At 42.7% G+C, this 21,102-nt stretch overlaps 1 protein-coding gene and 1 long non-coding RNA gene across 5 annotated transcripts in view; one reads left to right on the forward strand and one right to left on the reverse strand.

Annotated features, from left to right (window-relative positions):
• LOC117959210 overlaps window positions 1–3,718 on the reverse strand; it is a 20,919-nt gene extending 17,201 nt beyond the window's left edge. The window contains exon 1 of the long non-coding RNA XR_004659890.1: window positions 3,382–3,718. This is a non-coding gene — a long non-coding RNA (uncharacterized LOC117959210). The remainder of the gene's footprint in view (window positions 1–3,381) is intronic.
• ttc28 (tetratricopeptide repeat domain 28) overlaps window positions 1–21,102 on the forward strand; it is a 119,654-nt gene that overhangs the window by 96,625 nt on the left and 1,927 nt on the right. For 3 of the 4 annotated variants that reach the window (XM_034896042.1, XM_034896045.1, XM_034896044.1), the window contains 14 exons: window positions 2,037–2,214; window positions 6,161–6,301; window positions 7,979–8,123; window positions 8,210–8,389; window positions 8,871–9,445; window positions 10,221–10,468; window positions 11,762–11,886; window positions 14,273–14,350; window positions 14,450–14,609; window positions 16,143–16,219; window positions 16,607–16,630; window positions 18,207–18,336; window positions 18,998–19,105; window positions 19,975–20,617. In XM_034896042.1, coding sequence (XP_034751933.1) covers window positions 2,037–2,214; window positions 6,161–6,301; window positions 7,979–8,123; window positions 8,210–8,389; window positions 8,871–9,445; window positions 10,221–10,468; window positions 11,762–11,886; window positions 14,273–14,350; window positions 14,450–14,609; window positions 16,143–16,219; window positions 16,607–16,630; window positions 18,207–18,336; window positions 18,998–19,105; window positions 19,975–20,617 — 2,812 coding nt within the window. The remainder of the gene's footprint in view (window positions 1–2,036; window positions 2,215–6,160; window positions 6,302–7,978; window positions 8,124–8,209; window positions 8,390–8,870; window positions 9,446–10,220; window positions 10,469–11,761; window positions 11,887–14,272; window positions 14,351–14,449; window positions 14,610–16,142; window positions 16,220–16,606; window positions 16,631–18,206; window positions 18,337–18,997; window positions 19,106–19,974; window positions 20,618–21,102) is intronic. The other variant, XM_034896043.1, reaches the window with a different exon arrangement.

Genomic DNA, 21,102 nt, shown 5'->3' on the forward strand with positions numbered 1-21,102 from the left:
CACACACACACACACACACACACACACACACACACACACACACACACACACACACACACACACACACACACCACAGTCTTGGAGGAAATGCTCTGTTCACCTGGTAAAATAACTAACCTGTAGTAAATCTTATTTCATGACTTATATTGCCAACATCAGGGCAAAACCTCGGGACCCCCCCAAAACCAGATGAAACATCTCCAGGGTTTTATCCTCATTAAATACAGCACATTTACATTAACAAATTTGAATCTAAAACTCAAATTTGTTCAGAAGAAAATGTTCCAACGTGGGTTTGGGTCTGACCTGGGGCCCTCAGCTTCATGTCGTTCCCCCTCTCTTACCCCCTTCATATCTAATCTGTCCTGTCACAAATAAACACCTAAAATACCCCCCCAAAAAGATCGAATGAGTTTATTTCTGTGACATTAACTGCGCTCACTTCTTCTCCTCAGTGGATGAACCCTTTTTATTTTGGACTCCCCATGATCTTTCCTCTTTTGGGCTACCCTCAGTCCGAAATGTCAGCCATGTGTGCACGTATCTCATGATGTTACAGTCATGACATTTGAGGACATTTGTGCACCAAAGGGAAAAAAGCCTTTGAATTTTCACTTTTTGACCTTAATGTCCAAATGGCCTTTTCCTCTCAGGCCTCCCTCAAGGGATCTACACATTTGTAGCCTGATCACTTTTGCATTTTAGGTTTGCAGTAAACACTTCAGCTTCTAGGATCCCCACACTGCAGAGGGCTTTAGACTTTTAGCCTTGTTAATAATTAAGATATTTCCCAAAATATGCCCTGCATACTGAGTTTGGAGCAATTTTGAACTGCACGACCAGCTTTAAAGTAGACCTTGTCCCAGTTTTTCAAACCCCAAACCCGGCCTCACAGAGCCTACTATTAAGTACAGCCTTTACACACACACATACATACAAATGGACACATACACACTAGAGCTGCAATGATTAATCCATTAGTTGTCAACTATTAAAGTGAACCGCCAACTATTTTCATAATGGATTTAGTGGTTTGAATCATTTTTGTATGTTTTCTGAATGAATTCAATCATTCCAGCTTGTTAAATGTGAATGTGTTTCTTCTCTCCTCTGTGACATTAAACTGAATGTATTTGAGTTGTGGACAGAAAAAGACATTTGAGGACGTCATCTTGGGCTTTGGGAAACACTGATCCACATTTTTTACCATTTTCTGACTTTTTGAAGACCAAACAACTAATGGATAAATTAAAGAAGATGATTGACAGATTAATCGACAATGAAAATAACTGTTAGTTGCAGCCCTAATGTACACAGTTTGCCAGTGTCGTAGTCAAGACCACCGAAACCAAGTCATCAAGACAAGACCAAGACTTTGAGGGGTTGAGACCAAGAAATGAACAAGACTTTGAGGGGGTGAGCCCGAGACAAGACCAAGACTTTGAGGGATTGAGACAAAGACAAGACCACAAATTTGAGGGATTGAGACAAAGACAAGACCAAAACTTTGAGGGGTTGAGACTGAGACTTGAACAAGACTTTGAGGGGGTGAGCCCGAGACAAGACCAAGACCAAAACACTGAAACTAGATCCCTGAACCATACAGTATATACAAAACTAGCTAATATGTATAGCTGATATTTGCTAAATCGTTCTGAGTGTGGGGGGGGGTAGAGATTTTGAAGAGTTTTGGTAGAGAGGCAGAATGAAAACGTTAGCCAGCTAGTATCCCTGGCATCGCTCATGCTTACCTTTCTTTAAGCTTTCTAACTAAGTCCCAATGACATTTTTTAGGTGGTCCCAACTGTCAAAACTACATATGAGTAAATTAAGTGGTTGTGTTTGAAGCAGGACGTTTTACATCCAATCACAGTAATGACATATAAATCAGACAATACACAGTGAAATACCTGTAAATAAAATCCAGAGTCCTCTTCCTCCGAGACCGAAACAAGACGGAGAGCTTTACAAAGTAGTCTTGAGAACACTGCAGCGGGCACTAACTCACTCATGTTCTTCCTGAAATGCTACGCCAGGTATCGTGAAGTTTAACGAGGTGTATCTGGGCGAGTCCGGACTGGAGGAGTTCCATGATGGTGGTGGTGGGAGCCCACAGGGTGGAGGAGGAGGAGGAGCAGGCGGAGGCCCCCTGTCTCTGGAGCAGTACATCTGCAACGCTCGAGAGGCCCTCGGAGTGGACAGCCACTACAGCAGGTTTGTTTCTCTCAGTCACTTACTTTGCAAGAAGATTTGATTTTAATCTGTCATTAATAGAAAATGTAATCAGCAGATCAATCCCTAATGAAAATAATCATTAGATAACAGCTCAAAATGAGCTCCAGCTCCACCAACTCCTACATTAAAATCCTGATTTTACATTAATGCATGAGGAATAATAATAAAATGATAAAAGTATGACATATCCATTCAATTCAGCATCTTTATTTACATCCAACATTTATGCCCACAAGGGGAAATTAGTTAGGTGCAGCTACAGACAACACACATATACATACATATACTGTATATCAACCTAGAGCTGGGCAATATATCGATATTATATCAATATCGTGATATGAGACTAGGGTTTGTCTTAGATTTTGGATCGTAATATCCTACATAATATGGCATAAGTGGTGTTTTTTCTTGGTTTTAAAGGCTGCATTACAGTAAAGTGATGTCATTTTCTGAACTTACCAGACTGTTGTAACTACTCCTTATTTTATTTTACCCACTTAGTCAATATATCCACATTACTGATGATTATTTATCAAAAATCCCATTCTGATAAAAAATTTGTGAGGGCACTAATAGTCAACACTACAATATCGTATCAATATCGATGTATTTGGTCAAAAATATCGCAATATTTGATTTTCTCCATATCGCCCAGCCCTAGGTCAACCTCTCCACAGCCTTTGACACCTCATCCACAGCGCTGTGGATGAAGGTCTGGCAATGAGAGACTACGCCTGTGCTGACATCAGCATGTTGGCGTCATCATAGCGAGCGTGTACAGCCTCTCAGAGCAGCTGTTGTCGCTCATTAAAACACAAAGGGAGGCAAGTGAGCAAAAGAAGACAGAGTAGCCACATGCTGCGTGTCATCCGTCTTCCCTTTTCTGCTGCTCGCTGCTGCCATATTTCCTTACGTTCAATTATCCCGCCCGCAACTTTCAGGCCTTGGTTGGCACCGCTTTGTAAATCATAGCCGTGTGTTGTGTCAGCAAATGTTCCCCCACACAAACTACGCCTCAACTTTCTGTGGAAACCACTGCAGAGCGGGGTGACTGTAGCCAGCAGCTATTCATTGAACAGAGCCTTTTATAAAAGACGTGTGTGTGTGTGTGTGTGTGTATGTGTGTGTGTGTGTTTGTTTAACTACATTCGTGGGGTCCAACCACCGGGAATGCAGTATACTTGTGGGGTCCGGACAGATTTGTGGGGCCAAAATGCTGGACCCCACAACTTTAAAGGGCTGTTTGAGGAATAAGACTTGGTTTTAGGATCAGGGTTAGAATCAGGTTGTGGTTAGGGTGGGGGTGAGGGTTTAGGTCAGGCATTTAGTTGTGATGGTTAAGGTTAGTGTCAGTGACTAGGGAATCCATTATGTCAATGGTGGGTCCCCTCAAAGATAGTGAGATGCACTGTGTGTGTGTGTGTGTGTGTGTGTGTGTGTGTGTGTGTGTGTGTGTGTGTGTGTGTGTGTGTGTGTGTGTGTGTGTAAAGCTGCGGCGAGCATGGAGCCTCCTCCAATTATCTCTGACTATTCTGACTTCCGCTCATCCACAGCGTGAAAAGTATTTGCACGTATGCAGCATTAAAATGCTTTTCCAGCCCAGCGGTGGAGTTTTTACTCCCCTTGAGCATGTAGAAACTGCTATTTTAACACAAATAAATCTCCCTGAACTGTGAAAGGTTCCTCCAGAGAGTTCCATTAAAAGTAATGGCCTCTGCTAATGGCAGCTTCTGATGGCCATGAGTCCAGCGAGCGCACAGAGCCTGAGTGCTGTGATTCATTTCTGTAAAGAGGCTCTCCTCATTCTCTTAAAGAGGTGTCCCGGCCAGCATGTTAACTTGCTTTAAAAAGTGAGTTTATGTAACTTTTGAAAGAAGAATTAAACATTATTTGCGTGCGCCCCGTATAGGCTGAGTCCATGGCGGCGGCCAGGGTTCCTTTGCTGCGTGTCGTCCCCTCCTTTCCTGTCTTTATATCCTATCAATTAAAGAATACTCTTAAGAAATAACACATTTCTTCTCTTTGCAAATGTAAAGTGGATTCATAAGCAGTTAACCACATCAGTGATTAATTCAACACAACCAGGGTCTGTAGTTCAATTCAATTTGAAGGCAATGCACAGTGGCAATAACAGTCATAATAAAGATAATGGAACAGTGAATACACATGGTCGTCCTAGTAGTGCCAGTGGTTATGACCACTAGCTTGCGGTGGCTAATGTTAGCAAACTCCAGATTAGATCCTGCTGTGCAGTGGTGGGATGTAACTAAGTACATTTACTCAAGTATTGTACAGACTAAAGTACAACCCTGAGGTACTTAACCTGAGCATTTCCATTTTCTGCCACTTTATCCTCAGAGGGAAATATTGTACTTTCTACTCCACTTTGTTTATTTTAAAGCTTTTGTTACTTTGCAGATTCAGATTATTAATACAAATATGATTTAATATATAATTATGAATCAAGTAATACATTATGATGTAATCTACCCAGCAGTATATAAAAGTCACTCAAATTTACTCCACCTTTACCAGCTGCAACATTACAAAATATAAAATGATAAAATATGACCCAGTAACATCATATAAATTCTAAAATGCTAATTAATATAATATAATGATGATAATAAAAATAGGTATGTTTGCTTTTGTTTACCTATAAGTATATTTCAATGCTAATACTTTGCTACTTTTACTTGTGTAAGGTTTTGAATGCAGGACTTTTAATAGTATTTCTGCATCATAGATCTTTTACTTAAGTAAAAGATCCGAGTACTTAAGACCAACGTTAGCATGGTGTTCACGGCTTTATAATCTCTGGACTGATGTTATATTAGAGCAGGAGAATAAATTGATTATTCAATTAGTTCATCAGTAGGAAGTTAGTTGAATTTCTTGATAATCCGTAATTTTTTCAAGCAAAAATATCAATAATTTGATAATAATAATGACTCACTGACTGTTTTCTGTTTGTGCTGCTGTTAAACTACAGTACATCACTGTTCAACAAACGTTACAGAATCACGTTGATGTTTAATCATTTCTAAAGGAACACATGTAGCATAAGTCATCTCAACTAAAATAGAAGATTATATGTTAATGAAGAAAACAACCTATGTGTTCTGAATCAAATGTACCTTTATTGCTGAAAAGGTTAGTGACATGTTTGCAGTACTGATTACTGCGGTCTGTGTGTGTGTTACCGTGTGTGTTACCTGTGTTGTGACCTGTTTGTGTTACCCTTGTGTGTTACCCTTGTGTGTTACCTGTGTGTGTTACCTGTGTGTTACCCTTGTGTGTTACCTGTGTGTGTTACCCGTGTGTGTCACCTGTTTGTGTTACCTGTTTGTGTTACCCGTGTGTGTTACCTGTGTGTGTTACCTGTGTGTTACCCGTGTGTGTCACCCGTGTGTGTCACCTGTGCGTGTTACCCGTGTGTGTTACCTGTGTGTGTTACCTGTTTGTGTTCTCTGTGTGTGTTACCCGTGTGTGTTACCTGTTTGTGTTACCCGTGTGTTTCACCTGTGTGTGTTCCCCGTGTGTGTTACCCGTGTGTGTTACCCGTGTGTGTTCCCTGTGTGTGTTACCCGTGTGTGTTCCCTGTGTGTGTGCGTGTGTGTGTGTTACCTGGGATGTGTGTGTTACCGTGTGTCTTACCTGTGTGTGTTACCTGTGTGTTACCTGTGTGTGTGTGTGTGTGTGTTACCGTGTGTCTTACCTGTGTGTGTGTGTGTGTGTGTGTGTGTGTGTGTGTTACCCGTGTGTGTTACCCGTGTGTGTTCCCTGTGTGTGTTACCTGTGTGTGTGTGTGTGTTACGTGTGTGTGTGTGTGTGTGTGTGTTACCATGTGCGTTACCCGTGTGTGTTCCCTGTGTGTGTTACCTGTGTGTTACCTATGTGTGTGTTACCGTCTGCTCCTCAGAGTCGGCTCCAGCAGTGAGACGGAGAGTGAAGCCGGAGATCTGTTAGAGCAACAGTTTGAGGAGCTGAACAACAAACTGACCTCAGCCACCGACCCCACGGGATACCTCCGCATGGTGTCCAGAAATAACCTCTTCAACAGGTCCGACTTTGGCCTTTAGTTTTGATTGTTTATTTTTTTAGTCATGCATCTGACCTGGCAACGTTGGTCGGATGGTTGGTCCCATCACTACTTCTGTCTAGATATCTTAACAACTATTTGATGGATTACAATGAAGTTGTGTACTGACGTTCATGTTCCCCTGAGGATGAATCCTACCGACTTCGGTGAGCCTCTGACTTTTCCTATAGCCCCACCATGAAGTTCATGGTTGTGGTTTTGACTGAAATATCTAACATTTGTAATATTGGGTGGATTGCCATGGAATTTATTACATGAATTCATCTTCACCTCAGGATGAACTGTAATAACTTCACTTCACTTTTTCTCTTGTGCCATCATCAGGTCAAAATGTTGTAGTATGTCCAATACTTTGGTTTGTATACTTATAAATATTCCAATATTTGCGCTTGTATTTTATCCTATTATTATTTCATGTTTATTGAATGTATGTAACTTGTATCCTAGTATTTCATTTATATTTATATTCTGTATTGTGTGATTGATTTTGCCGCTGTAGCACTATTTTTTCCCATTTTGTTGGGATCAATATCTCTCTCTTTCTCTCTCTCTCTCTATATGTCTATCTATCTATCTATCTTTCTTTCTTTTATGGCTAAATACCTCCAAAACTGATGACATTACCATAATCCTCGGCTGCACTTTGTTTTTAGTAGGACTTGGTTTAAAATAATCCATTAAATAACTCCATTTAAAACTCGATCTATTTTTAAGTAATCTTACACAGATTAATAATATCCCCAAATCTGCTTTGTCACCATGTATGTTTGAGCAATATGTTCAATTTGTTTGAAAGCCCAGGGCACACTTGCTAGTTGTTGTCTTCCCGACCATGAAATCATGAAATAAACATTTTGGTCACTTCTTTTCAACATTATTATTGCTTTTTCTACATTTTTGTCCCTTTTTCAATGTTTTGGGTGCTTTTTTAACGTTTTTGATGTTTTTTTTCAAAGTTTTTTAATGTTTTTTTTTTTTAAGATTATTTTTTGGGCATTTTAGGCCTTTAATTGACAGGATAGCGGAAGATAGGAAAGGGGAGAGAGAGGGGGAGTGACATGCAGCAAAGGGCCGCAGGCCGGATTCGAACCCGGGCCGACTGCTTTGAGGAGTAAACCTCTATATATGGGCACCCGCTCTACCAACTGAGCTATCTGGGTGCCCAATGTGTAATTTTTAATGTTGACATTTTCAGCAATTTTTTCGACGGCCCATTTTTTGTGATAAAAAGAAATAAACTTAAAACGTGTCAGTTTGACCCATGGACAACATGAGGGTAAACTTACAAAATTGGAATTGTAACTGAAACTTCCCTAAGCTAATTGATATTAAATCAAAAGGAAATGTAATCAAATCGGGGCTTTGTAAATCAGAATCGAAGCGATTTGGGAAAACATTGGCGACTCCAGCCCTAGTTCTTAGTGCTAAATAGCTACTGTTAGCGTGCTAAGATGGTGGACTTGGTGAACATTAAACCTGATAAACATTAGCATGTTAGCACTGTCATTGTGAGCATGTTTCCCTCTAAGCACCACTGTGCCTGTGACAGAGCTGCTAACATAACTGTAGTTATTTCTATGCTGTCAAACTGTCTAAACATGTGTATTTAATATCTGTTCTTTGTGTTTTTTTTAACAGAAGCTGTCGGAGCATGACGAGTCTATACAGCGCCACAGTGTCTCCGGTGAAGGACAGCTCATCATCTCCTCCGTACCGGCCTGGCAACATCAGCAAACCTCCTCTACGAGCCCTTTACGACTTACTCATAGCACCAATGGAAGGGGTGTGTGTGTGTGTTTTTTAGTATGCTATTAAGCATTTCCTATTTTCTGCTTTCTTTTAACTGGGTCTTTCTGTCCTGGTCTCCAGGGCCTGATGCACAGCAGTGGGCCCGTGGGCCGACACAGACAGCTGGTCTTAGTGCTGGAGGGGGAGCTGTACCTGATCCCATTCGCCTTGCTCAAAGGAAGCTCCTCCAACGAGTACCTTTATGAGAGATTCAGCCTCATTTCGGTTCCTTCTTTAAGCAGCCTGGGAGCCCCAATCAAGGTCTGCAAATCATATATTTTTTACTTCATTGTAGGGCTGCAAAATAAATTATTTTCATTGTCTCTCATGGTCCATGAAATGTCAGAAAATTGGTAAAAATGTGGATCAGTGTCTCCCAAAAGCCCAAGATGACGTCCTCAAATGTCTTGTTTTGGCCACAACTCAAAGATATTCAGTTTACTGTCACAGAGGAGAGAAGAAACTAGGACATATTCACATTTAAGGAGTGGAATCAAAGAATTTGGTTATCCGATTATCAAAATAGTTGGCAATTAATGTATTAATTGACAACTTATCGATTATTCAATTCATCTTTAGTTCGTGAAAATTCTCCTAGAATATTCAGATTTTGTGTTGAAGTCACAGTGATGTTTTTATTTTATTTATAAAGTTTTTTTTTTGGCACCTTAAACTGTAGAAAAATGTCTTTATCTCTGTGAATTTGTAAAGCCATATCTGATAATCTGATTTGTCCCCACAGCCTCCTCCCCGCCGCAGGGGTCCCTTGCTCTGCGCAGATGGAGGTTCAGTCGCTGCAGTGGTCGGGGCTCCTCGCCTGCCCCCCTCAGTGATGGACCGCTGGCTGTGGGGCCCGTTACCTTCAGCCCAAGATGAAGCTCTGTGGCTGGGGGAACAGCTGGGATGTCACCCCCTGACGGGAGCCAATGCCACAAAGGAGCGCGTGCTCGCAGCTCTGAGTCAGGCCGAGTGCGTTCACTTTGCCACCCATATCTCCTGGAAGCTCGCCGCGCTGGTTCTCGCCCCCAGCCAAGAGCATGCTGGGGGCGAAGGGGCGGGCGGGCGACCCAGGGAGAAGTCCCCGTGTGGGGGGTCGACGTCCGGCGAGACCGCGGGTCGCAATGGAAACGTCAAGGGTTTGTTTGCAAAGAGTCACAGCAGCCCAGAGAGACTCAGAGGAGAGGATGAAACCAGCGAGGACGGGGAGAGTGTGTGTGACGCGGAGAGTGTGTGTGACAGTCCGTCACTTCATGACTTCCTCCTTACTGCCGCTGATATCCTGGACCTGTGCTTGAACGTCAAACTGGTGGTTCTGAGGTATAACTTTGACACAGATTACAAACAACATACAAAGTCCCAGAGTTTCCCCCAGCTTAGTCTCTACAGTCTGGCTACACCACAGATGCATTCTGGGATAGGAGAAAAAAAACAGTCTAGGTGCGGACCCAGCGACGGCGGCTCTGCAGAAGAGTCTCAGGAAGGAAGTTGTTTTGGTGGAACATTTGCACCCAGCAAAAGAAAACGCCACATAGAATATTAAATCAACCGTTCACACAATACAGTAACGTGGGCTATTTCAAATGTTATCTCTGTGTGTACTTCGTCCACAGACCAGTTGTTCCCAGTTAGAGAGGAAATGCTGTAAACAGATCCTTTGTACGTTTTTACATCATTCTCCGAAAGAACCAAGCAGACCTGCCTTGTTGCACGATCCAAATTACTTGTACAATCAAGTCAAGTTTATTTCCAATTCCAGACATGCAGAACAATCGAAATTACAATTCTCTCCAGCCAACTGTGCATTAAGGACACACACAACAACGTAATATATAGAAGATAAGAAATACATACAAATAAAGTTGAAAGGATAAGTAATATAAACAATTAAAAAACTTAAAAAAGAAGTTACATATGCAATACAGTAATACATATATACAAAATAATAATAATAGTAGTAGAAGTGCAAATGTAGGAAAAACAAAATAGAAAACTAAAGATATTGAAAATGTGCGATATAAAAGGAAGAGTTCTTAGGGGAAACACTGCAAAGCCTGAACGGTTCCACCTGACCTTTGTCTCCTTGTCCCCTCAGGTTGTACCCGGAGTCCAGCAGCAGGGTGACAGCAGACGGGGTGGTGGGTCTGACCCGGGCCTTCTTGGCTGCAGGGGTCCAGTGTGTGTGTGTCTCTCTGTGGCCTGTACCGGTAGCTGCCTCCAAACTCTTCACACACACCTTGTACACAGCGCTTCTGAACGGGACCAAAGCCAGCGCAGCTCTGACCGAGGCCATGAAGACCCTGCAGAGCAGCAAGCACTTCTCCCACCCCTCCAACTGGGCCGGTGAGCAAACACCAACACACACCAACCGCTTTGAGAATGGTTTGACAATATTACGCACCATCTGACGCTCCACCAACTAACCAAGGGGGGAAAATGAGCTGCGGTGCTAAGCCCAAGTCCTGGGCCTGTTCCACCCCTGAGCCCTGGACTGTGGGTAGTCGCCCACTCCGCCTGTCCATACCATGAAGCTCTTCATCAGGAGAACAAGTGTCAAACCTCTGAGCCCAAAATCGGTATTGTATCGATATTCTTGAGGAAAAAAAACTGATAAATGGTCACAACAGCAGCTGCAAGTTTACATGTGGGTAGTACTGCATGTAAAGTGCCTGAAATATAGCAAAGATTTTACAAAGCACTACTGTGTGTCGTCCACAGCCTGTGAGCCCGTTGAGGCTTTCATCTAGAGCTGCTTTCATGCTCCACATTCTGCTTCTCCTAGCCAACATATGTCGTCTATTTAGGCCATCAGAAATGGCCAGCTGTTCTTCTTCTTCTCTGCCAAAGCCACCGCCGCTTATTTCACCTCAAGTCTCTGATGCTTTGCTTTATTTGGCCCCACCTCCACTTCTGCTGTCATCACTCGCCAAACTTTCTCTCTCTCTCTCTCAGTGTAAGTGTGTGGTGTGGTGTTCGTACCTGACTGATCTGAAATCACATCAAGTCCTTTCTGCTTTTGATTAGCTGTTTACAAGTTAGTTTCCTCTCAGCAAAATGCTAAGCGAGCACATTTTAAACTTTAAGAGCTAACTTCAAACCGGGCTCAGGGTAGTCGTGGAAGAAGTGAACACAGCATTATCGCAGCGTTTTTTGTTTTTTTTTAAACCTTTTGCGGTTGTTTATTTTTATTCACAATTGATTAATATCCAACGCTGTTTAAACTGCTTCAAGTTCCAACCCCTAAATTCATTAGGCACCCAGAAAGCCAAGTGGGGAGTAGATTGGATGAACAGTTCTCGAGATATTGGAAAGAACACGGACACGGTTTGCACGTACGCACACACAAAGAGGGTCCTCTATTTATTGCTAGATTTTACAGTTTAGGACAGTACAGCTTCGGGGTCCTATTTTAACGATCTAAGCCCACGGTGTGAAGCGCATGGCGCAGGTGAATTTATAGCGTGTCCAAATACACTTTTGCTACTTTGACAGCAGAAAAAGGGTCCCTCTCTTATCATTTCTTTGCAGAGAGAATCTCAACCTGTGTTACATTAAAGCTTTAACTCTCTAAAGAGAAGCAAAAATTACACAATCTAGTGTTTAAATGTGTGCATGTACGTGTGTGTTTTCCTCCAGGGCACATGCTGATTGGCACTGATGTGAAGCTGAACAGCCCCATGTCGCTGGTTGGACAAGCCCTGGCGGAGATCCTGCAGTACCCAGAGAGGGCCCGGGACGCCCTCAGAGTGCTCTTACACCTTGTCAGTGTGGCGTTGTGCATCTTTAATTGAACTTTTCTGTTAATGTTTATTTATCAGGGACAAGACCTATAACATTATGACAACCCAATGTGACAGTTCTGAATTACACACACATGCTCAGTACCTATACATGCACTTATGGAGAGATGTCTGAGTGGGGGGGGCTGCCCTTTGAAAGGCGCCCCCAAGCATTTGGAGGTTTGGTGCCTTGCTCAAGAGCACCTTGGCACTGCCCAGGAGGTGAACTGGCACCTCTACCAGCTACCAGTTCACCACCATACTTTGGTCCGTATGGGGACTTGAACCAGTAACCCTCCGGTTCCCACCCCAACATCCTACGGACTGAGCTACCACCACTGAGCTAATTGTTTTCATAGTGGTCCCTGGCCACAAACCACTGAGAGCCATAAAAAAGAAATGACTGATTAATTAATTCTGTTAACTACATGGTGATGCAGCCTCAGAATGGGATAAGTAGAAATGTTTTGCCCACAGCATTGCACCTAAATGAAAGAATAGGTGTAGCTATTCCATTCCAGTTTTCAGCAGTAATATTATAGGTTACTTGTAATTAAATATAAAATCATTACACCATGTTAGAGCTTACGCATTGATTCAAGCAGGAATTTACTCCCTATTTTACTATTTCGCTATTTTATTTTAACAAAATTTATGTTCAAACGCACTGTATGTGTGTATGAGTAGTTCCAGTTCCAGAGCATGGAGGTATTAGGAGAACTGGATACAGTGTTTGGGGGGGAAGCCCTGTACAGTCCAACGAGAGTGCTCAAAAATGTGATGTCCATCACTGCATTGCATCCCCTCTCCCAGTTCATGATCAGCAGTCACCAGTTATTGCTTTTCTCAGCAAGTTTTCTTCCCTCTGTCCTTCTGCACATTCTGATGCATCCTTTTTCCCATCTACTGAAAAAAAAAATTATACTTTTATGTTAAATCAATACACATTCTGTACAGTATACACCCAGCTCCATCAATCAGATCTCCAGTAGAGCATGCTGATATCCCCAAAATGCTGTAAATCACATTCTAGGGCACATCACCCCACATCAGGAACTCCTACTGCGTTCAGTTGGACTTCTGTTCATGTGCCTCTTAAGGTCACTTATTAGCGTCACAAATGGATGTGTTGCATGTTTCCTTTTTCAGAATATCTGAAAATAAAATGTCCTTTGCGGCATGTCATTCCCCCTCTCTCTCCCCTTTCATGTCTTCAGCTGTCCTACAAAAATTAAGGTCCAAAATGCCCCGCTGGAACTATCAAAGTCCGGAATCAGTCAGTAAGAATTGATCGTAGTGTCATCCGATTGCGTTGAGTGATATTTTCAAATACATGCCTCGTGTTGCCCCTCAAGTTGGCCGATTTTCATTAATGATAGCCAAACCCTTAATCTCTACATTTTTCTGAATATATGCATGCTGGAAATATCTTTATGTAAAGGGAAACATGCTGTAGATTACAATCCAAATATAAAAACATAATGGTAAAATATTCCAGAAAGGCTCTTAGGCATTACGTCCATCTATTTATTCTCCTGTAGATCGACTTTTCTAATTTTATATCTGAGTCAGCACCTCAGCACATGTAACCTAAGCATCAGTTACTCTTCCCTCCTCTTTTCATCTTTTGCTGGGGAAGTAACCTCCTTATATGTGCACTTAACAATTATTCATCTCTATGATACATGCATTCATTTTAATGAATTAAACCCCTAGACTGATATATTTCAGATGTGTTTGAGCAAGATTTCTGCTCATGTTCAAAACTTTGTGCACATTCAAAATATAACTCATCCCAGTTGTAATATTTTGAGAAAAAGAAAATTATAATAGGCAGAATAAAGTCCCAATATTTCAGAATATATGCACCATAGCCTGCTGTTCATTACGTGATTGCTGTGCTGATATAGTAGATAAAGTAGTAGTAGTAGTAGATAAACATAAAGCGGCACAGACGGGGAAGGCAAGTGGACACTAAGCGACGCACAGGTCTGCTTCAGAGCTCCGTGGGTTTGATTCTGACCCATAGACTGGAAACGTTGCGTCCCAGGAGATTCAAACTAAATCAATTAGCAAATGGACAGTAATCATCAATTCAATCTAATCAGGTTGGCAAGTAAGCGTGTGGCTGAGGGAGCGCCGCAGGATGATCATGTTTAATGAACATGTTTTACTCTGCTTGTCATTCTATGATTAATGGGAAGTAGACCCAGGCCTAAGGGCGACACTAGAGGGCACCCCCCAAGACATTTAACACCCTAGGCAACCGCCTAGTTCGCCTATAGCAATCGCCGGCCCTGCCCCTGTGCCACCCCTGGAATTGCCCCTGTGTGTTTTAATCCACCTGGTTTGAACTTTCTCCCTGCAGGTTGAGAAGTCTTTGCAGCGCATTCAGAGTGGCCATTGCAATGCGATGTACACGTCGCAACAAAGCGTCGAGAACAAGGTTTGTGTTTGTCATCTCTCTGTCTCTTTGTCTTTAAATGTCCGCCTCTGTGTCTGCTCTATCAACGCCCATGCGTCTTCTCTCTCTCCTCTGGGGCAGGTGGGTGGGGTGCCCGGGTGGCAGGCCCTCCTGTCTGCCGTGGGTTTCCGGTTAGACTTCTCTGGCAGCTGTGCTGGTCTCCCTGCGGCGGTTTTCTTCCCCACCTCAGACCCCGGGGAACGGCTGCAACAGTGCAGCACCACCCTGCAGTCCCTGCTCGGTAACGCAGCTTTTCCATTACTCCAAGTGTCTCTCGTGTCAATTAGGTGCTTTGAAATCGATCTTTGCATTGATGCAGTGTCAGACCATATTCAATTATTGCCAGCTGCTGTTACTTGATAATTTTCACCTCGCTGCTTTTTATGTTTTTGCCTGTTGTCTGCTGTGTTCAGACTCCGCTACGTTCAGGAAGTGTCTTTTTCAAGAGCAGATACAAAAAAAAAGTTGATCATACTGTTTACGCCTGACTGCTTGAATTTGTTGATGAAAACCATGTGTGGCAATATATAATAATATTGAAGTGGACGCATCGCGATGCAGCGTGATATCAAATCGATTTGAATCGTTGACAGAATAATCAATTAAATCATGACACCAGTGAAGATTTACGCCCGTAGTGTCAATCACTGAAAGAACAACAACCTGTGTAGTCTCTCCAGGACCCAGAATTCAGACTGTATTATCATTAAGCGTGTACCTGTAAAATCGGACCATATCAGTTCATCGATATGTGAATATGAATATTGATTGTAACTTAGTCTATATCCTCGACGTTCCCCTTCCGGGATTGCTCTGTTGCTGACAGAAAGTTCCCTTGATTTCACTCATTTAGGCCAGTTGTCCGTTACCTTGGGCTTCCTTTGTGTTGGCATTTTAAACTGGTGGATTAATACGGTAATATGGTATAATATGGTTACCTGCTCCTCTGATCTCTGCAGGGTAAATCCAGACAGCTAGCTAGACTATCTGTCTAGTTAGCTATCTGAGTTTTCTGTTGCACGACTAAAACAACCTTTGAACGTACGCACCTTCCACCAAAACAAGTTGCTTCCTGAGGCTATTTTGCAGAGGCGCAGTGGCTCCGTCTGGCGCTTAGCACCGCCCATGATGATTGTGATTGACCAAACCAGAGCACGTTTTTCTCCTATCCCATAATGCTGTGTGGACTAGCCAGACCCTAGTTAGTCAGGGACAATTACTTAATTAGTCTGGCAAAGCCACTTAAACAATTCAAATTCAATTCCTGACAAAGATACTGTATGAAATCTCTGCTTTAACCCTGGTGTTGTCTTCACTTTCCCTCTCATACTCTTCGGGTCAAATGGACCCGGGACTTATTTGGGGTTTTAAAAACAATTCTGAAATAAGATTTTACTTCTTAATCTATTTACAAATATTGTCTTTATCTCAATTTCAAACAATTGAGATAACATATATGTTTAGGGAATGCAATCTAATCACTAGAACACAATTAAAAATGGAAGTGTGATTTGTTTTGTTTTTTTGTCATAAGGTCATAATTCATGTTAAAATCCACTATGGAAAAAAACATAAGTGGTCATATCCAGAATAATGTTCTGAATTGAGTCAGGAATACATGTTTATCACAGAAAGTAAGGTAGGGCCATTGATTTTTAGGTAGAAAATATGTATACTTGTACCATTTTTCTTCTTGTAAAAATTGGAAATGGGTCAATTTGACCCAAATACCATACAAGGGTTGAGGTGTAATTAACGTTCTGTCCATCCTCAGGTCTCACTCCTCCAGCTCTGCAGGCTCTCTGTAAACTGGTCACAGTGTCTGAGGCAGGAGAACAGCTGATTCATAAGGTACCGTCACGTTGTGAAGTTGTGCCCTTGAATCCGTGTGTGTGTGTGTGTGTGTGTGTGTTGTTTCCCTTATTAGTGTGAATCTAACATATCTAAAATGTCCTGTACTGGTCATATCTGTACCCTACTCCTGATTGGCTTAAGGATATTGCTTTTAGTCATGCAGCTATAAATGGAGCTTTATTTAAAGGACAAAACATAACTCATTTTGCCGTCACTTTGTGTATTCAGCTACTGTGTTACATCCTTCTCTGCTAGTCTTGGCCCTCTTTATAGCAAATGGCTGTCATCAGGTGTCATCATTCATGCATGAAAATCACAGAAAAGTTACGCAGGAATAAACCAGTAAAGTTCTGTTTCCTCCTCTCTCATACCCACCTCACAAAGGCGGTTAAAAGCATGGCGGGAATGGTAAGTGTTTCACTTTGAGTTCAAGGAAAGTTTAAGACGATCACAGTGGGCACACAAAACTGAAAGATGTGGTTGCCATGTAGGGCTGCAACTAATAATGTTTTTTTTGGTTGATTAACCTGAAGTTTTTTCTTAATTAATGGTTTAGTTTAGCCTGGTACACCAGATCTTTCTCATGATGTGCGTTTCTCAGATGTGAGTTGCGCAAGCGTCCCTTTGCAACAAGTAGCGTACAAGATGCTAACGAGAGACTTGTGTAATGTCTGTCACACCCTGATGTGAGTCAAGTGCAGATTTGAGTCGCGCATGCTCAGATTTAAGCGGTTCACGACATAACTGTCATGGTGAAATTTGTGATTCCATGAAATAATCAACTTTTCTCATTATAAACAATAACAGAAGATGGAAATTATTTCAGAAACGTAGCTATATATGGTTGTTTGATTGCTAAGGTTAGCTCAAAACACCATTCAACTGACAGCCTTTGTTGTGTTTGATGCTAACTTGTAGCTATGCTAGCAGTAAACCAACTTCGTTAAGTAGGTCCATTTTTACTGTATTGACATTACAGAAGTCTCTTGTTAGCATGCTACTTGTCGCAAAGTGACACATGCACAATGTCAGTACAGTAAAAATGGACCTACTTAACGAAGTTTGTTCACTATTGGCTACAAGTTAGCATCAAACACAACAAAGGCTGTCAGTTGAATGGTGTTTTGAGCTAACGTTAGCAATCAAACAAGCATGGATAGCTTAAAGTTGTTTAAATGATTTCCATCTTCTGTTATTGTTTGTAATGAGAAAAGTTTATTATTTCATGGATTTCACAAATTTCAGTATGACACGTTATGCCATAAACCGTTTAAATCTGAGCATGCGTGACTGAAATCTGCACTCGACTCATATTGGGTAGTGACAGGTGTCACCAATGGATGCCGCTCAAATTTGGATAGTCCTTCAACCAATCAGACCAGCGATCTGACATAGCAGCGGCAGCAGCAACGGGTGGCCGTCATGTTGAATATTAACAAAAAGCTGCTAGCTGTCGCTGTATTATCGTCCTCGCGTAAATCCCGCCTCAACGGTTGCGATTGGTGCCTCGATTTGGAAAAATTAGAAATAGGCTCTTGGCCAGACAGACTTGCAGAGCAAATCTTAAATTTGCCGGGAGTTCGTCAGGGTTTTCCCAGACGGTTTAGTTGTTTTGGTCTATAAAATGTCTGAAAATTGTGAAAAATGTTTAACAGTGTTTCCCCCAAACCGTCCTTAAATGTCTTATTTAGTCCACAGCTCAAGAATATTCAGTTTGCTGTCACAAAGGAGAGAAGAAACTACAACATATGCACATACACCGGGCAGCTGGAATCAAGAAAATCTTTAACTTATTGTTAATAACAAATGATTCAAACCAATTATCAAAATAGTTGTCAATTACTTTAATAGTTGACAACTAATGGCTTAATCTTTGCAGCTCTAGTGCTATGTAATCTATCTTGCTTTAATGACGCGTGGTGACTCAGCTCAGATGTTGCGAAACAAGACAAAGTCGCTGAAGCATCACATTTCCTCTCCAAAGCTTCACCAGGTGCTGGTTCAGTTGCAGCCAGGCGACAAGGAGCAGGACTTCTCCCTGGCTCCCATCCAAGTGTCCATAAGTGTGCAGCTGTGGAGGCTTCCAGGCTGCCACGAGTTCCTGGCTGCGCTCGGTGAGTCCCTGGTAGAATCAACCAAGGTTCACTTTTTAATTTGAAATGAAACTGAGTGCAACAAACAGCTCAGACTAGATACCAATACATGTATGAATGTCATAATAAGACTAAGAGCCCTATTTTAATGATCTAAGCGCACGTCGTGAAGCGCATAGCGCAGGTGCCCCTTCCACTTTTGCGAGTTTGATGACAGAAAAAAGGGTCCTTGCGCCAGGTGCAGGGTTAAAAAGGGTTGTACTTAACGTCTTCAATAATCACAGGTGTGTTTTGGGCGTAACATGCAATCAGCCAATCAGAGTGTCATCTCCCATTCCCTTTTAAAGCCAGGCGCGGTTGTACCTTGGCGCAGTGCTATTATGGATATTGATAGGATATTTAAATTTTCTTGGAAACTTGCAATAAATGAACAATTATTTGGCGGCCCCCCCTGCAGTAACTCTGAGGACCTCGAAGGGGTCCAGGGCCCCCTGTTCAAGATCACTGATCTAAAGATGGAGATGAAGGATTTAGTGGAAGTGAAAAGCACAATATTTCTCTCTGAAATATACAGGAGTTAGAGGTTTAAAATACTATAAAATGGAAGAAAAAGTGCCCCAAATTGTACTCTAGTACAGTTCTACTACAGTAACTGTACTGAGTTCCATTCTGTCTCTCTCAGGTTTCGATCTCTGTGAGGTGGGTCAGGAGGAGGTCGTGCTGAAGACCGGAAAGCAGGCCAGCAGGCGCATCATGCACTTTGCCCTCCAGTCTCTCCTGGCACTCTTTGGTGAGAAGAATACAGAACTGTCTTTTTCTTTCTTTGTCAAAACTAAGTCTTGTCTCTATTCCAACCAGGCACAGATGTCTCAGACTGATTTCATGAAATGGCGTATGTATAACACTCCAATTCGTACGCCATTATTGGTGTGTTAAACACTCCAATTCGTACGCCATTATTGGTGTGTTATCAAGACGCATGCTCACTTTTTAGCGTGTTTATCAACGCCGTTTGGCCTCCATTGACTTATTTTACCTTGCAAAGGAGTGTTAATTTACGCCGTAGCGAGTAGGATGAAAGGGCAAAAATCCACGTAGGGAGGTTAGTCTGGGTTGTAAAACACAGGACTGTCTCCCAGGAGACCGGGGATCTTGTCCCGCGTGTCACATTTCCTAAACTAAACCTTTGCTTTCTTTTCGCGATAACACGGCAAGTGGAGATAACAGGCCAAGTGGCGTGTATGTTTACGCCCGATGAATACAGCTTTGGCTTACAAAATGCGTACAGATGACACGCCACTGTTAGAAAGTCAGCGTGTATGTTTACGCAAAGTCAGGATGGCATGTTGGATGTCTGGACCGGGTTAGGGAAGCCAAAACATCTGGATTGCCCCCTAGTGGCTGGCTGCTGTAATAGGAAAGAAATCATAGTACACGTCAAATACAATCTGTTTGTTCAAGTTAATTTTTCTGATCACGTTAGTTTTTATTAGTTACTTGATTCTATAAAAACGTGGTAAAACGTAATTATCCTCAAATTAGCAATGCATCGTGGGTCTTTCTTAAGGGACTATATAGTGAATAATATCCAAATTCACTGTATAATGCACTACTTTAGTGAAATGGAACGATTCCAACCTAACACCTCTCTCTGTTTAGACTCCACAGAGCTTCCGAAGCGCCTGAGCATGGACAGTTCGTCCTCCCTGGAGTCTCTGTCGTCCTCCCAGTCGGCCTCCCAGCCTCACTCGTTGCCCCTCTCCTTCAGCTGCTACCCGCCTCAGCCCTCCTTCTTACCGCCCGGCTGCCCCGACAACCTCTCCTGCGACGCCATCTCCGTCTACAGCCTCAGCTCCCTCGCGTCCTCCCTCAGTTTTCTGTCCCGGCCTGAGCCCACAGGAAGTGACGTCATCAGCCAGCGCTCACATCAGCAGGAACCGGACAGACCTCGCGGGGGAGGGGGCCTCTACGCCTCGCAGCACCGCCCGTCGGGCGGCCTGTCGAGAGGCAGACTGACCAATCACGGAGGAGGGTTGGCGGGAGATAGGGAGGATGAGGAGTACGAGGGGTTCTCTATCATAAGCAGCGAGCCTTTAGGACGAGGGAGGAGGGACTGTGACACGCTGCCTCTGCCCGCGGGACACAGACACGACAGAGGCGGTGTTGGGAGAGGGTCTGCCGGGCGCCATGGGTACCCTGTCACAATTTCCTCCAAGGGAAGCGTCAGCACGCCAACATCTCCGATTAAAGCTCCACCGCTGCCCCTGAAAGTCCCCAGCAGCCCCAAGCCCAAGCAGGAAATGTAAGTTTGATGTTATTGTGAGAAAGACAGCTATAAGTTATAGCATTTATGGTCTAAGCCATGGTTCTTCAACAGGGGTATGCGACCCCTAGGGGGTCCTCAGAGTCAATGCAGGGGGGCCTCCAAATTATTATTATTGTCTTAACAAATAAACAGTTTTAACATGAATCCAACATATTAGAAGCATATTAGCAAATATAAATCCCCACTGCTTACTGGCCTTTAGCTAACGTAGTCATCCTAAGTAATCTTAAGGATTCAATGTTTCACATTGAAACATGATTAATAAGATCATACCAACAATTAGTAGGCTATTTTAATAGCTTAGTATTCTATGCAAAAAAAGAATGTATGAAGGCTTTGGGCTGCCCTACACACTATTGTAGGTCCAACTTGTTGTTATACAACTTAATTTTATACAATATATGTAGTAGGGGTGCACGATTCAGAAAATTCCATTCAATATTGATTTTTAGGCTCACATT

The sequence above is a fragment of the Etheostoma cragini genome, chromosome 16 (genome assembly GCF_013103735.1).
Source record: "Etheostoma cragini isolate CJK2018 chromosome 16, CSU_Ecrag_1.0, whole genome shotgun sequence".
Lineage (NCBI taxonomy): Eukaryota > Metazoa > Chordata > Actinopteri > Perciformes > Percidae > Etheostoma > Etheostoma cragini.